General features: G+C 40.0%; 1 protein-coding gene across 8 annotated transcripts in view; it reads left to right on the forward strand.

Annotated features, from left to right (window-relative positions):
- The first annotated feature begins 556 nt into the window (after positions 1–556).
- Positions 557–16,436, forward strand: part of KIDINS220 (kinase D interacting substrate 220) — a 95,634-nt gene continuing 79,754 nt past the window's right edge. For all 8 annotated transcript variants that reach the window (XM_045776000.2, XM_045776003.2, XM_045776004.2 and 5 more), the window contains exons 1-4: positions 557–716; positions 7,576–7,719; positions 15,116–15,214; positions 15,979–16,077. In XM_045776000.2, coding sequence (XP_045631956.2) covers positions 7,612–7,719; positions 15,116–15,214; positions 15,979–16,077 — 306 coding nt within the window. In that variant the 5' untranslated portion in view covers positions 557–716; positions 7,576–7,611. The remainder of the gene's footprint in view (positions 717–7,575; positions 7,720–15,115; positions 15,215–15,978; positions 16,078–16,436) is intronic.

The following is a 16,436-nucleotide window of genomic DNA, read 5'->3' on the forward strand; positions in this document are numbered from 1 at the left end:
AGTTGAAAGCTGTCAGTCGCTCTTGGCCTCGGGCAAGTCAGAGCAAGTCCAAGGTACCTTCAGCAGAGACGTTGTGGAGGCCAGATGGCCTGGGCTGCCCAGGGGCCTGGGGAGCTGGGCAGGGAGGCGGTGGGCCGTCAGGAGGACCAGGATAGATCCCACAGGCGCTCGGACAGGCTGACACCTGGCCTCTGGGTTCCGGAGGAAGAGACCTGAGCGGGCCTTAGTTTGCAATGTATTAGCAAAGTCTTCTGAAGTTATAATTGGGTTTATTTCTCGGCCTAAATTTTGATTACAATAGTGAATAGGGATTACAAATTAATTATAATAAAAAGAGTGACACTGACAAGGAAGAAAATTTTGCCCGTGGCACTTGTCAAAAATACACCCATTTGGAGGCCAGAGGGAGGGGGCGGAGGGCCGCTGAGTCTGGCGATTCTCTGACCCTGCACCGCACCCACTCGCCCGCCCGCTCCCCGCCGCTTTGGGGTTCCTCAGCCCTCCGGGGGCGTGGCCACCTGCAGCCCCGCCCCGCCGCCCGCGGCCTCGTGACCTGTCAGTGTGCGGAGCGCGAGGAAAATGGCCGCCGGGTTGGGTGAGGGCGAAGCGCTGGAAGCCGCCGTCTCTCCCTTTCCCGTCTTCTGACAGCGCCTGCGGCTAAGCAGGCCCTTTCCGTTCGAGCTGTGGGCACGGTCCTCAGGCCGGACTGTGAGACGGTCAGTGCGATGGTCGGCTTCGCGGGATGACGGGGAGAGGAGGTGGGGGCGAGGCCCAGCGGGGAGGGGGAGAGGCCGGGAGTCTGGCTAGGCGAGACCGAGTGTGGAGGGCCCGCGGCCTGGTGAGGAGGGGGCGAGGCCAGGTGTGGGGGCCCGCGGCCAGGTGAGGAGCGGGTGGGGGGGAGGGGGCGAGGCTGAGTGTTGGAGGGGCCGCGGCCGGAGGGGGAGGGGATGAGGCCCCGTGTGGCAGGGCCGCGGCCGGGCGGGGAGAGGGCGAGGCCGGGTGTGGGGGCCCGCGGCTGGGCGCCTGGGGAGCTCGAGGTCTGGCTTTTCCCGAGAGGCCGCGCCAGCCGGAGCGCTGGGAAGCTCTCGGACTCGGTGTCTCCGGTGTCTCGGTCCGCCGAGAGGCGCTTGGCTGGAGAGGGGGGAGGGGGGAGGGGGCCTTAGTGAAACTGTTGTCTTTCGTGCAGCCGCCGCTGGCACACCCTGCATCTCGGGACTCGCCTTAGCTGGTACCGTTAAGGCAGGTGTTCAGGTTTCTTTCCCCGGGCTTCCAAGGGCGAGGTGGTTAGTTTTCTTCCTTTGCTTTCTTATCGGGCTTGATTGCTCCATTGTCCTGTGCAGGCCTTTAAGTGCCTGACAAAATATCAGCAAGGCGTTGATTACGATGCTTCCATGATTTATTTATAGGGAAACGATTTGTCAGCCAGCAATATTGGATTATTTTTCTTTCAAGTTGTTTTGACATAGAGGAAGGTTAAAACCAATGAAGAATGTTTTCTTACTAATAACTGTTTGTGGAACCATCTCTGCCAGCCGCTAGGGGCGCTGGCTAAAAATGTAGTTTTCCTAGCCTTACCCTCAGAAATTCCCATTCAGCTGGCCTGGGGTGTGGCTCTGGAATCACCCCTTTCGATTCCAGGGGGTTATTCTGATGTTTTATCATTGCCCACACTTTGACAACACTGAGGACTGAACTTCTAAAAACGTTTAAAGCACGTTCGGGAGCTGATGGAAAGCCAAGGGGGAGGAGTGCTGCGGCTAGGTTGTGTTCTTTGTTCTCTAGCTTTAGTCGCATGGAGACTCTCACCAGAATCTTTTTGGGGTGCTTGTTAAAATGTCAGTTCTGGGCTCACCCCAGATCTATCGGCTGGGATTCTTTGGGGGAGAAGCCAAGGAATATTTGTATTTGACATACTAGACAAGTAGCTCTGGTGCACACAGGTTTGAGAATCCTTGGTCTGCATTCTTTGTGTGAATGATTTCCAGATCTGTTTTTACAAATACTGGGTGGATTAACCAACGCAGCTTTTTTGGAGCACCTCAAATTCAGCCTGGCCAAAGCACCCCCGTGGCCAGAGTGGTGAAGATGGAGGGGACCATCATCCCGAAAAGTCCTGACTTCCTCCTGAATTCCTTTTTTTGTTAATGGGTACACCCTCCTCCAGTCACCGATGCTTGGCATCTAGTCATCCTTGACTTTTTTTTTTTTTTTTTTTAATCTGCAGTCACATAGTTTCTTTGATTTTTACATCCGGATCTCTCTTCTGGGTATTTTGGTAGGTTAAAAGGTCAAATACGGGGGATTTTATATTGTTCAAGATCATATCTGTCGTTTCTTCTTTATTCCCACCACTCATCCCCTTTCCTGTGGGTTGTTTTGGTGGTTCTCTGACTGCTGTCCAGAGTTCTAATTCTTTGTGTTTTTCTATCCTGGACCACATACACTGCTGGGAGATTAACTTTCCTAGGTTCATGCCAGTGTGCCATCTCCCTCTTCCTGCTTTTGCTCAAAAACTGTCAGTTTCTCAGCTTTATCTGTCATTATGTTAGGGCTGTTTAGAAGGCAAGAAACAAAGACTTACTCTTTTACCTCAGGGAAAAGGAGATTTATAGGACTTAATGAGAATCAGCAAGAAATCAGGACCCAAGGCAGCTTCACCTTCTGCCTCTCTCTCAGGAGCTGCATTTGTTCTCTTACTTCTCTATTCATATCTGTTAGGTTCTCTCTCTGCTGACTGGTTATCTCAAAACTGTATCATTTGGCACATGGCCCATAATGACTGAGTCTTTGGTTTCTTATTCCCAGTTCTAAAGAGAGGAATCTCATTGGCCCGGCTTATGTTTTTGAGCATTCACATGTCCCAGATCATGTGCCCATCGCTGATAATGGCTGGTGGTAGAAAACAGGGCCGTTGAGGGTAGCAGAGCCTGTGAGCAGGCAAAGACCTACAGAAGAGGCACGTTTAGTACACCTATGCAGTTAGTTAATTTGACAGTTACCGATGATGTTTCTACTTGGTATATTCCTGTAGTAGGTTCTGGTAATATAAGAACAAAGGAGAGACAGACCTTATCCTTGAAGAAGTTACAGATCTAACCAACCACCCTCACTTTCCAGTCTTAGTGCTTACTTTTTACTTACACATTCCATCCATGCTATTCATTGATTCTTGGGTTACACTACGTAGTCACTTGGCTGTCCATGTTTATCTTCACGTGGGAAAACCAGGTTCTAGCTGTGCGTGCCAGGCCAGTTCCTTACAGTCAGGGGCTGCTTTTCTCTTTCTTAGCTCCAGTTTTGTGCCAGATATAAGGTGGGTTTCTTGCCTCAAGAATTTGGAGTTTAGAGTTGTGGACAAGAATGAGTAAAATAGTATATGAGCAGTCAAAATTTAGATATACCCACAGGGATAGGGTCTGAGATCAGGGCCCTAGCCCCGCTTACAGTAAGCAGCCAGTCAGTGGAGGCTTTCAGAAGCAGATAATGTTAGAGCCAATCCACAAGGATGAGTAGGAACTCTCCAGGCATATCTGTGGATGGGTGGGCTTTCTAAGCTGAGGGGGGCAGTAAATGCAGAGGCCTAGAAAAAAAGAAAGTGTGGGACAGCCAAGGGTTGCAAGCAGATTAGTCTGCCTGGACCTGGAAGAGTGGATGTGAGTAGGGAAGCAGCTTTGGGTCAAGGGTGGGAGGGATGGGGCTGGGAGGGGAGACAGAGATGAGGCTGGAATGGCAAGACGGGGCCAGATTGTGAAGGATCTGCAGGTCTTCACCGTCATTATCCAGAATTGTTTATGAGTCCTCACTGTTCTGCACAGAGCAAAGCTCTTCATAGGAATTACAGAATTGTTTCTTTACAGTGGCTTTCAAAGGCTTTGAGGGTTCAAGTCCCTTGAATAACTTGCTAGTAACAAAGCCATCATCTTTTGTTCTTCCAGCATGAATTTATGGGGACTAACTAAAATACACTAACTAAATGAATTTATGGGGACTAACTAAATTTATGGGGACTAACTAAATTTATGGGGACTAACTAAAATACACTAAAAGAAGTGTATTTTAGCTCACTCTTGCTTCAGTGTGGCAACTTGATTGAGGTGGGGGAAGACTGGAGAGAGGAGACATAAGTTGGGGGACTATCACATTGATCCAGGTGAGAGATGGTACAGTAGAAATTCTTAGGACAAGTGCCAATACAACGGTTTTCTCTTTTCTGGAAATAGTGCCAATACTATGTGACCTTGTAACCCCTTCCCAACCCTGTGACTATAGTTAATTGGTTCCAGTTGGCACTTGACCCAACCTGGGACTTTTGAATCTGGGAACAAAGAATAGTCTGCTTTCTCTGTTTTGAGAAACTATCTGATTTGGACTAGATAGCTGTTGGCAGCCATATTCCCATTTGTGTAGAAGAAGTTGGTCTATAACGAAACTAGATTAAGTCAACAGAGAATGAGAATTCTACTGGCATTTGAAGTCCAATGGCACCCACCTTTCCCACAATGTGGTTATGGGAAATAAATCAGTATCCTTAAATAAATGTACTGTTTTGCTTAAGCTAGTTTAAATTTGTCCCTTCTACCCAAAGGAGTCTTGATTAGCATAGGTGGTGAAGGCCCTAAACTAGGGCTCTGAGAGTCTGGTTGGCTGATGTCAGATGTTAGGAAATACATTAGACAGCAAATGGTAGTGGTTGTACTCTGGAGAGTGTGGTTGATGCTTTGATACAGTGGACGTGAGGATGGTGTTCAAAGTGGAAGGAGTAAATTGAGCAAAGTCCTGTGTGTGGAGCAGCATGCAGGCAGGGACAACTTTGAGTGCTTCAGCTTGGCTGGGCTGTGAGAGGGAGTGGAGCTGGTATAAAGAAGAGTAGTAGTTGGAGGCAGATCCTGGATGCCTTACTGTGGTAGACTTGACCCTATAAGATGTGAGAACAAATGAAGGCATTGGATATTGGTGACGACTGTTAATAAAAATCTCTTACTGGTTTGCAGTGGTAGAAGTATCATATTCTTAAGGATGTGATTGTACAGCATAGGGAGTACAGTCAGTAATATTGTAATAACTTTGTGTGGTGATGGATGGCAACCAGACTTAGGGGGATCACTAGGTACGCTTGAAATTAATAGGATATTGTATGTCAGTTATACTTCAGGAAAAGTATAACATTCTGGAAAACTAGGAAAGTTTCTAAAGAAAATAAAAATTACATTAATGCCATCACCATTTGATCTGTTTCATTTCAGTATTTAATAATGTATATATTTACAATAGTTGAGCTGCTGTATATGTAGTTGTGTTTTTGTTTTTGTTTTTTTTTAGTTAATTTTTTCTGCCACTGAAACATTTGGTGACTGTGTATTATTCCACTGTGTGAACATATAATCATTTATATAATCTCCCGTCTCTTAAGTTTCTTGTTCTTATGAATAAAATTGTGTTGTATTTAAAATCTTTGTCCATGTTTCCTGTGTTTTTAAAATTGATACCTAGGGGCGAAGTTACTGGATCAAGTAACATAACTTTTTTTGAGGATTTTGGCATTATTGAAGTACAATTTACATCAATGTTATTTACCCTTTTTACTGTCCAGTTCTGAATTTTGACAAATGTATATAATCATGCAACTACCACCACAAGCAGAATATAGAATAGTTCCAAAACTCCCCAAATTCCCTTGTACCCCAATGTAGTCCCCTCATTCTCCTTTAGACTGACAACCTCTGATCTTTTTACTGTCCATGTAGTTTTCCTTTTCCAGAATGTCATATAATGGAATCATATAGTGGAATAGTTTCTGTCTTCTGGTCCCCAGAGATAGACCTCTACTCCGTATGCAAAAGACATCACCCTATCCCAAGGCCCCCCAGAGTCTCAGCTCATTACAGCATTAACTCAAAGTCCAAAATCTCATTTGAATCTCAGCAGCTCTCAAGTTCTAAATCTCATCATCTAAATCAGGTATGAGCGAGACTCTGAATAGAGTCCATCTTGAGACATGATTCCTATCCATCTGTGAACCTGTGAAACTCGAGAAATAAGTCATGTGCTATAAAATTCAATGTGGGGACAAACATGGGATACCAGTAACTGACATTACTCAAGAAGGGGGAAAATGGAAGGAAAAAAGATGTCTCCAGTCCCAAGTAACTTTATTCTCTTAGAGCAAGAATTTTTAATTTTGGTGAACTCTGATTTATCGCTTTTCTTTTTTTTGAGGACCATGCTTTTAGTGTTATATCAAAGAAGTCTTTGCTTAATCCAAAGTAGTCTATATTATCTTCCAGAAGTTTTGTGTTTTTGGATATTTAAGTCAATTTTAGTATATGCATTTTGTGCAAGGTATGCACTGAGGTTTGTTTATTTACATTTGGATGTCCAGTTGGGTAAAACAACATAACTACTTTTTTTGAATTTATGTTCTACCAGTGGTAGATGGATAATAAACACACAATATGATATATTTGCAGTGGTGGTAATTGCCACGGATAGCAAAGCAGGGCAAGGTGGTGGGAGTGTGGGGACCACTATGGAGGATGTGCGAGGTTGTTACTATTTTATATCACAGGGTTAGGTTAGAATTTCCTAATCAGGTGAGTGAAGAAAGTGAAGGAAGGAGCCATGTGCATTTCTGGTGGAAGAGATTTAGGCAGACAGAATCCCTGAGATGGCACAGCGCTTGGTGTGTTCAAGCCGTGAAATGGGTAAGGGGGAGTGGTAGGAGATGAGGTCACTTAGAGTCGTTGAGACCAAGGTAACACAAGTGATTTGAGTTCTTTGAGAAGCCATTGGAGGGCTTTGAATAAGGATGGATGGAATTTGACTCAGTGCTACTCCAGGTGGGGTTCTTCAGTCAGCAGCTAAAGCAGTGGCATCCTCTGGGAGCTTATTAAAGATGCAGACTCAGGCTGCACGCACACCTACCAAATCAGAATCTCTGAGGGTAAGGCCCAGGCATCTGGGTTTTACAAGCTCTCTAGGTGATTATGATGCATAATATAGTTTAAGAAGCTCTGGTCACACTTAAATATTTTCAGAAGATCACTGTGGTTTCCTTGTGGAGGATAGACTGTGGGGAAGGCGAGTGGAAGTAGGAAGAATAGTTGGGATTTAGATGAGAACTCACAGTGGCTTGGACCAGGCTGGTTGGGATGGAGGTGGTGAGTAGTAGTTAGATGTGAAAGATGTTTTATAGTTGAAGCCAAAAGGAGTTGCCAATAGGTAGAATGTAGGGTGTAGAGGATGAGATCAGTCATGGATAATTCCATAGAAGAATGGAGCTCGAGCTGCCATTTGGGGAGATGAAGGAGCAGTGGAGCACTTTCTCCTGTTTAGGGGTGGTGCTGAGAATGGTTTGGGGTATGCATCTGGGATTTAGATGAGTTAAGATTGAGATGTGAGTATTGGGAAAGGAGGGGTGGGCATTTTGACAGCTGAGCTATGGGGCCTTGTTTTTACTCCTGCCAGTAGAGGTGTGTTTATATAAGGTTAAGGTTAAAAATGATAATATAGTTAGTACTAAATTAGTTTTTTCCTAATCACAAATTATGTGTATTTTATCTAATCTGCCTTTAACAGGTATTGGAATAAAGATAACTACAGCTTTCTGTGAAAATGTCAGTTCTGATATCACAGAGTGTAATAAATTATGTAGAAGAAGAAAACATTCCTGCCCTGAAAGCTCTTCTTGAAAAATGCAAAGATGTAGATGAGAGAAATGAGGTAAGACCAAGTTTCCTTTCTTTTTCTTGTTTTTTTTTTTTTTTTTTACACCCAGTATGGGGCTTGAACTCACAACTCTGGGATCAAGAGTTGGATGCTCTACTGACTGAGCCAGCCAGGCACCCCCTAAGACCAAGTTTCTAAAATTAAATTCTTCTCACAAATATTTGTTGATATACACCAACTACTGTGTACAGGCATTGTGCTAAGGATACAGGTGAGTATGAAATATAAAGTTCTTAAGCTTGGTAAGATTGTTAAAAGTACTTCAAATTCCATACTTTTGGAATACATTTGAACTTACATACATGATTGAATATTGAGTTTAGATTTATGGTTGACTTTTGACTTTTTTTTTTTTTTTTAGATGGAATAATCAGTATTTGGGAAGTTTGATTACTTAAGTCTGAAGTGTTTCTAGGGAGTTTTAGAGAGCTTCTAGACCCAATCTTAAAAATAGATTAACTAGACAAAATTTTTGAAATATTTTCTTTAATGGAACCTTAGTTCTCTTTCTGAGTTATTCATTCCATACACTTAGGGATTTTAAAGAGCCTTCGTCTTTAAGAAACAGTTAAATAGGTCGGGTGTTTTGTTTAATAAGATAAGGACATATATATTTACCATTTTCATTAACTTCTATTAGATATTTCTATTCAACAATACAAGTAAGGAAATTGTTGATTTTATTTTATCATGAAGCATCACAATACAGCATTTTAGGGACTAAAAACCTTTTTATATGCATTTTTTAAGTGTCAAAGTTTGTATTTATTTTTTTGAATTTAAGAAAAATAAAACTTTAGGGTGACCTGACTGGCTCAGCTTAAAGAGCATATGACTACTGATCTTGTGATCGTGAATTTGAGCCTCACATTAGGTGTAGAGATTACTTAAAAATAAATAAATAAATAAATAAACTTAAGGGAAAAAACCCAAAACTTTCTTAAAACTGTATTTTCAATGTAGTGTAATTTTTTTGCCAGTGGATAAGGTGATGAAAAGTAATAAATACATATGTATGTCTGTATGCGTGTACATATATGTATCTGTGTGTGTAGACATGTAAAGAGTTTTATTTTTTTGTTGTGGGGATAAACTTATAAAATTTATCATCTGAACCATTTCATTTGTGTTCAGTGCTGTAACTAATGCACAATGTTGTGAAATATCTCCAGAACTTTTTCAGATCTCAAACTCCATACCTGTAAAATAGCAACTCCCTATTTCTTTCTCTCTCCAGTCCCTGGTAACTCTCTCCAGTCCCTTCTCTCTCTACCAGTCCCTGGTAACTACTCTTCTACTTTCTGTTTCTATGAATTTGACTACTCTCGATGCCTCATATAAGTGAAATCACATAGTATTTGTCTTTGTGACAGCTGATTTCACTTAGCATAATATCCTTAAAGTTCGATCATGCAGCATGTGACAAGATTTCTTTCCTTTTTATTTTTATTTTATTTTTTTAAAGATTTTATTTTATTTATTTGAAAGAGAGAGAACAATGAACGAGCAGTGGGGAGGAGCAGAAGTAGAGGGAGAAGCAGACTCCCTGCTGAGCAGGGAGCCTGTTGCAGGGCTTGGTCCCAGGACCCTGGGATCATGACCTGAGCCAAAGGCACACGCTTAACCAACTGAGCTATCCAGGCACCCTGATTTCTTTCCTTTTTAAAGCCGAATACTATTCCATTGAATTTTGCTTATGCATTTATCTATTGATGGAAATTTGGGTGTTTTTCTTCCTCTTGTCTATTGTGACTAGTGCTGCTATGAACATGAATATACACATATGGTAAATTTTTTAAAGTTGTGGAATCAGCAGTTATTACTTTATGATTATGATTATTTTTGACATAGGGGACCTAATTTCATTAAATGTTAACTGGCATAAGGAAATCTTAACGTAAAATTTTGTTATTCTATAACAAAATTTGTTATTGCAATAACCTTACAATAATGATTTTATTGAATCAGCTCATTTAATTTGCATAGCAACATCTATAAAGAATAATGCTGTTACTTATCTTGATTTACAGGTAAATGGCTTAATCCCTTAGTTTCCTATCCCAGATATTATCTGGTAGAACCCAGATTTGAACTCTGTTCTGTTTTATTTCAAACTATAATCTGTTTATGATCTATTGCGATTCTTTGAGTTTTCAGCATAAGTTCATCTAATGATATGCTGATATTTTCAGTGTTCTATATTGAACACAATATGTTTTGGTTAGGTAACTCTTCTGTGATTATGCGTTGTCAATAATTGTTCTAAACAGATAAGAGAGAAAATTTGTAATTGGAGATTGTTCATTGTTATCAAGAGTTATTTACAAAAGTAGTCATTTTATTAGCATATATTAGCATATTTGGAATAATAAAATGATATTTAAAAAATATTAAATTTTACTTCATAGACATTTTCTATGGGAATACTGAGAAAATAGCTTCACTTGGAAGAAGAAATATAACACATCAATAAGCACAAAATTATATTAATCTTATTCCCATAAGGAATGAAGCATATTTGGTATAGAGCTTCACTAGATATCATGCATGAGGTAGCATTTAACTGATATTAATGGTATTTATTTTTAAAATTTTTAATATTTATTTATTTAGAGAGTGCACAAATGGAGGAAGGTACAGAGGGAGAGGGAGAGGGATAATCTCAAGCAGACTCCACACTGAACATGGAGCCTGATGTGGGGCCTGGTCTCACAACCCTGAGACCATGACCTGAGGTGAAATCAAGATCAGCTGCTTAACTGAATGAGCCACCAGGCAACCCCTGATATTAATGGTATTTATATCTAGGTTAGTATTGCATCAATTGAAATTGGAGTTTTAAAATAATGATTTGAAACAGCCTGGATTGTTCAGTTATGGCTCAGTGTGAGGGTTGGAGAGAAAGTAGCTTTCCCAAGGCCTTTTTTGGCATTTTGCTTCTACAGCTTCTGATAAAATTTAAATTTTATAGAATTTTGTAAAGTTGTGTGGATTTTCTTCTCTTCTTTCTTGACCTTAAAAGTATTTAATTACTTTATGTTAATGTGTTTTGTTTCTCAGTTTTGAAAAGGTCTCCTAAAGATTACATCAATAAAATAAAATAATGTGGGGAAAATTGCCATACTGTGTTTAGCATATAATTGCTGCCATCAGTAAATGCTAATTTCTTGCCTTCTTTTCTCTCTGCTTTGTTTGTAAGCTAGGTAGCTCTTGGCCTGTGAATATTCTCAATGATGATAGATCTTTGCCCTTTGTAGAGTAGTGAAACTCAGCTCAGCTCAACTCTCCTCTCCTCTCCTCTCCTCTCCTCTCCTCTCCTCTCCTCTCCTCTCCCCTCCCCTCCCCTCCCCTCCCCTCCCCTCCCCTCCCCTCGGAAAGAACAGAAAGTTATTCTCAGCTCTTCTTGGTACAAGATTATCGTGCTGAGGTTGGACAGTATTCTCCTAGGAAAATGAAGTGGAACTTTAAATTCATGGGGTGCATTTTGTTGTGTGCTTAGAAATAGAATCGGAGGGACATTTCAAAGAATTTAAAAATGTTTTAGTTTCACTACAGTTATTGGAAGAAGTATACATTCTTCAAAGGTTTGCTTTAAAGGGCAACGGTTATTGAAATCTGGTACATCTAAATAAATAGAAGTAGGACTACCTAGGAATTGGGAAGAGCAAAGAGATGTTGAGTAGGAAATATGTTTGCATTGTAGTCTTCTGGGAAGCTGAGGTAAGTATGGGACCTGTTGGGGGAACTTCAGTTGGTTCAGTGTTTGCTCTAATGTCTTTTGGCTTGAGGTTATTATAAGTGGAGTAGGGGTTATGTGATTCTTTGTATTCTGGGAAGCAGTGGACTTGGGGTTTCCTGGGATGTGTGGAATTAGGTATGGAAGGGGCCTTTAGTGATTCATTTCGAAGTGAAAGTATAAAGTTGTCATAGCTGTTTCTAAGTTACTCTGTCTCCACAAATGTAGTTACAAGATTGGTTAAGCAAGAACTAATAGAATAAGTAAATGTTTTGTTATAAGGCCTAGCTTATAAGGTAACTTTTCTTCTATCTTTGAGAATCCAATAAAACCTCATAGTAACCTTTTTCAGAAATTATTTATCTTTTTGATTAGTGTAGCTGTAAAAGGTGTATCAGTTGAGAATGCATGTAATAGCTCCTAAAATAGTGTCTTAATCAAAGTAAGGTCTTATTTTTCTCACATGATGACAAGCTGGAGGAACCATTCCAAGGTTGATATGATAGCTTCAGGGTATCTTCCCAGGCTCCTTCCTGTCTCTCCACTCCTCACTGAGTGCTGGTGACTGCATGTCAGCCATCTTGCTACAACTCCAGCATTTGTCTACGTATGGGGCAAGAAGATGGAAAAAGACATGCGAGCTGAACTAGTCTAATTACTGAGCTGTCCTGGGAGACTTAGCTAGAGCAGTATCATGGGATCATATCCAGCTGCAAGTGAGGGTGAACAATGTGGGTTTTTTTAGCTGAGCACATTGCTACCCCTAAACAAAATCCCGTCACTCTGGATACTGGAGAGACAACTAATAGTAATAGTTTTTGCAAGAGAAACAAATGACTATTCAAGTCTTTCGTCTGGCTTGTTTCTAGTTAATCAAATTTATATCATCTTTCTTATTTGTGTTATAGGTATTTATGCACATCTATGTTATTTTTTCCCTCATACTCTAGAAGCACCTGTCTCTGTGAACAATCTGAAGTGTGACTGTGACCCCAGAAAGTAAACAGAAAACTTCTGAGTCTCTGGAGTTACTAATCTGAAAACTCTGATGTAAAATTCATATATCCTTAGGGCCATGGATTTAGGATTAATTGGCTTTAACTTACGTATTAGACTAATGACTTTGTTATCTCACTTTTTATCTCAGTTGATTAGAAGGGGGAAGGATGCTATAGAAAGCTTGTGTTAGAGCTGATAGAGGCAAGCTTGGTGTAATAATTGATGTCTGTAGTTATGACTCAATTGTAAACATGTTGTTTAAGATAATCTGTTTAACAAGTAGTAATGTGTGCACTGCTTTTTAAAATAATGGTTATCATAAAATATATAATCAAATTTAATGTTTAAAGGATAAGCGTTTTCACCTGGAAAACCTATTTGTGCGTAATACCTCATTCCCTAATGACGTTGGTTGAATGACATATAATTTAGTATCCATTGTTAGATAAGAATGTCTGTATTTAATGCGATTTACTTTTGTACTTTGTTTAAATGAGTATTTGTGTTTAACTCTTTACTTGTATTATTCTTATAATAGCATCTGTTGTATTTTGTCAGTTATTATAATTACTTGCTTTTTTTGTATATTGCCATTGACAGATTTTTTAATTCTTTGAGCCTTTGCTCACTCATTTACTCAACAAATACTTGAGTACCTGTGTGACAGCCACTGCCCTTCACACTGGTGATACAGTATTATTATTATTATTATTATTATTATTATTATTATTATTTTTGCATCTACACTTATGTTGATTTTTTTTGTACAGTGTAATATTAGTTTCAGGTGTACAATTTAGCGATTCAGCACTTCCATACCATACCTGATGCTCATCATGACAAGTGCACTCCTTAATCCCAATCACCTGTTTAACCTATCCCCCACCCATCTCCCCTCTGGTAACCAACAGTTTGTTCTCTGTAGTTAAGAGTCTTTTCCTTGGTTTGCCTCCCTTTTGGGGGGAATACAGTATTAAGTTAAAAAAACAGACATGCTTCTCACCCTCATGGAGTTTAGAGCCTTTAGGAGAAATGGACAATAATAATTTGTTATTCATGCAAAAATAAGTAATTACAAACAAGGATTAGTATAGTAAAGGCAAATTAGAGGGGGTTATTAGGCTTCCTTGAGGGGTTGATGTTTGACCCAAGAGCTGAAGGATGGGTGGTAGTTAACTAAATGGATGAGACCGAGGGAAAACTTTGTGTGAGGGTCCAAAGGTGGGAAAGAGCGTATGGGTAGGTTGGTGAGGAGGAAATGGCACAGAATAAGTTTTGAGGTAGTCCTGCGATGCATGGCCACTGTAACTATTTTGGTTCTGGTCCAAAAGAACAATTGAAAACCACTGAGGATTTTATGCAGAGGAACGATGCCATATTAGCATTTTAAAAAAATTACAGATATTTTCCCCCATACTGATATACACATAGTAAGAAGATGCTTAAGTAAATATTTGTCTAATTAAACTTAATTTTGGGGTAAATTTTTTCCCATATACCTTAATATGTTTTAACACCTTTGGTACTCTCACTGTTAGCCCAGTGCTGCTCATCTGTTTCATGCCACGGCGCTTACAGAAGATGACCATGTGTGTATTGTACTTGCGGTAGATGAGTCTTGCTGCTGGAGGGAACCCTTCCCAGGACCTGGCTGCCTGGGCCCTGCTGCACTGTCTCAGAGCTCAGGAAGTACTGTATCTTACTACTGTGGCTCATTCCAGGCATGCAGGCTGGGCAACTGTGGTGTAATTAGAAGAAACTTGAGTTTAATGAATTAAGGTTTTAAGGAGGTCTTAAAAAACTATATACATATTATATATAGCACCTATATTGTTTTTATTTATTGTTTTATTTTCCTCCCTCTTGCCCTGATGAACATCTTAAATATACGGTTAAAATCACATTCTATATCATATTCTATCTGGTATTGTTAGAAAGTTTGTTTACCGTAGATATGCTAAGATTTTTATATACATTGTGGTAATTACTTTTCAGAGCCTAGTATTCATGTTTACTTTTTTTTTTTTTTTTTAAAGATTCCATTTATCTACTTGACAAAGAGAGACAGCCAGCGCGAGAGGGAACACAAGCAGGGGGTGTGGGAGAGGAAGAAGCAGGCTCTTAGTGGAGGAGCCTGATGTGGGGGCTCGAACCCAGAACGCCGGGATCACGCCCTGAGCCGAAGGCAGATGCTTAACCGCTGCGCTACCCAGGCGCCCCTTCATGTTTACTTATTTTAAATGAAACTGTAGTGCCCAAACCAGACTACTAATGCGGTAGTGAAAAAATGTTTCAGGGATTCCTGGGTGGCCCAGTCAGTTAAGTGTCTGTGATTGGCTCAGGTCATGATCCCAGGATCCTGGGATCGGGTCCCATATCGGGCTCCTTCCTCAGCAGGGAGCCTGCTTCTCCCTCTGCCGCTCCCCCTGCTTGTGCTCTCTCTGTGGCAAATAAATAAATAAAATCTTTAAAAAAATGTTTCATTTTCTCTTTGACGTCTGTATTCTTAGCAGACTGAAAACTTAAGATTTCAAAGGTGTTTCTAAATTTGAGAAATTCTGTAAACAATGTTTAACGTACCATTGTGAAAATGTAAGTGTGATTTATTTAACTGTGGCATTTCATAAAGCCTTCTGTGTCTTTTATATTCTCTAGTGTGGCCAGACACCATTGATGATAGCCGCTGAGCAAGGCAATCTGGAAATAGTGAAAGAATTAATTAAGAATGGAGCTAATTGCAATCTGGAAGATTTGGTATATATTAAAATAATCTACTTATTTGTTGTCTTTTTCTTTTCCTTAACTTTGCTCTTTGTTTTTAAGAAGTGATTCAAAATTAGTAGATTACAGTTGTTATTTCAGATCTATCTTAACTTTGCCTAATAACATGTTAAGTCAGTTTTTTAAAGGGGTGATGCAGGAGAGAAATTTTTACCTTTTTTATATGCTGGCTAACTGAACATAATAAAATAAAAAGACATTTTTACTTTAAATGAAAGGTAAGACAGCTCTTCATGTTTTTTAAATATAGATGGCACTGGCTGAATAGGAGCACATATACTTGGGTACTTATAGCCTTTATTTAAAAATAAAGGACAGTAGTTTTTTCTTTACCATGTAGTTTCTAAATTTATCGCATGGGATTGCCTTAGTTTAATAGCCTGTGAATGTGATGACAGGCTCTTTAATTTCAATTTATAGTAATGGTTGCCAGCCACAAGGATTAGCTTTAAGGTTTTGATAGTCATCTTTTCTGTTTTTAAAAAACACAGTGTGTGATTAAATGTCCAGTGAAAAGACTGACCAAGCAGTTGTGAAAGCACTTTTGTACCACTGCCGGGATGCCGGATATGTTCTTAACAGCTTGCGCTGCAGTGTTATTTTAGAGTAGTTCAGAGTGGGTCAAATCATGTCAATTTGGTATGATCATTTGGTATGTAAACTTGAATTTATTTTTCCTCACTTTGCATTGTTATTTTTGGTTCTGAAATGGTAACATTGGTGACTGTGTGTTTAAGGATAACTGGACAGCGCTTATATCAGCATCAAAGGAAGGGCACGTGCATATTGTGGAAGAACTGCTTAAATGTGGGGTCAACTTGGAGCACCGCGATATGGTATGTACGCTGGTTATGATATGTTGTTTAATTAGCTGGAATCTTACTGACAGTAATAGATCTGTCTAGAACATTGTATTTTTGTGTGTGAGATTATATTATAATAATGCTTTTAGGATATGGGGCTGGGCATTGAAACGACTCTCAAGAATGTGTGAAAACCCAGGTGATGTAATGACCATGTTTTAGAATATTCTTAGTCATCATTTTCAGTTTATTTCAGAGTTTAAAATTCAGAAATATTATTAAAAACAGCTCATTAGCTTTCAACGTACCAATGTTTTAAAACTTAGAACGGTTTCCTTTAAGAGGAACTTTAAGAGGCACAGTATAGTTTTAAAAATATTTTCAGTTGTTTA

The sequence above is a fragment of the Ursus americanus genome, chromosome 7, assembly GCF_024610735.1.
Source record: "Ursus americanus isolate L20-20 chromosome 7, mUrsAme1.1.p, whole genome shotgun sequence".
NCBI lineage: Eukaryota > Metazoa > Chordata > Mammalia > Carnivora > Ursidae > Ursus > Ursus americanus.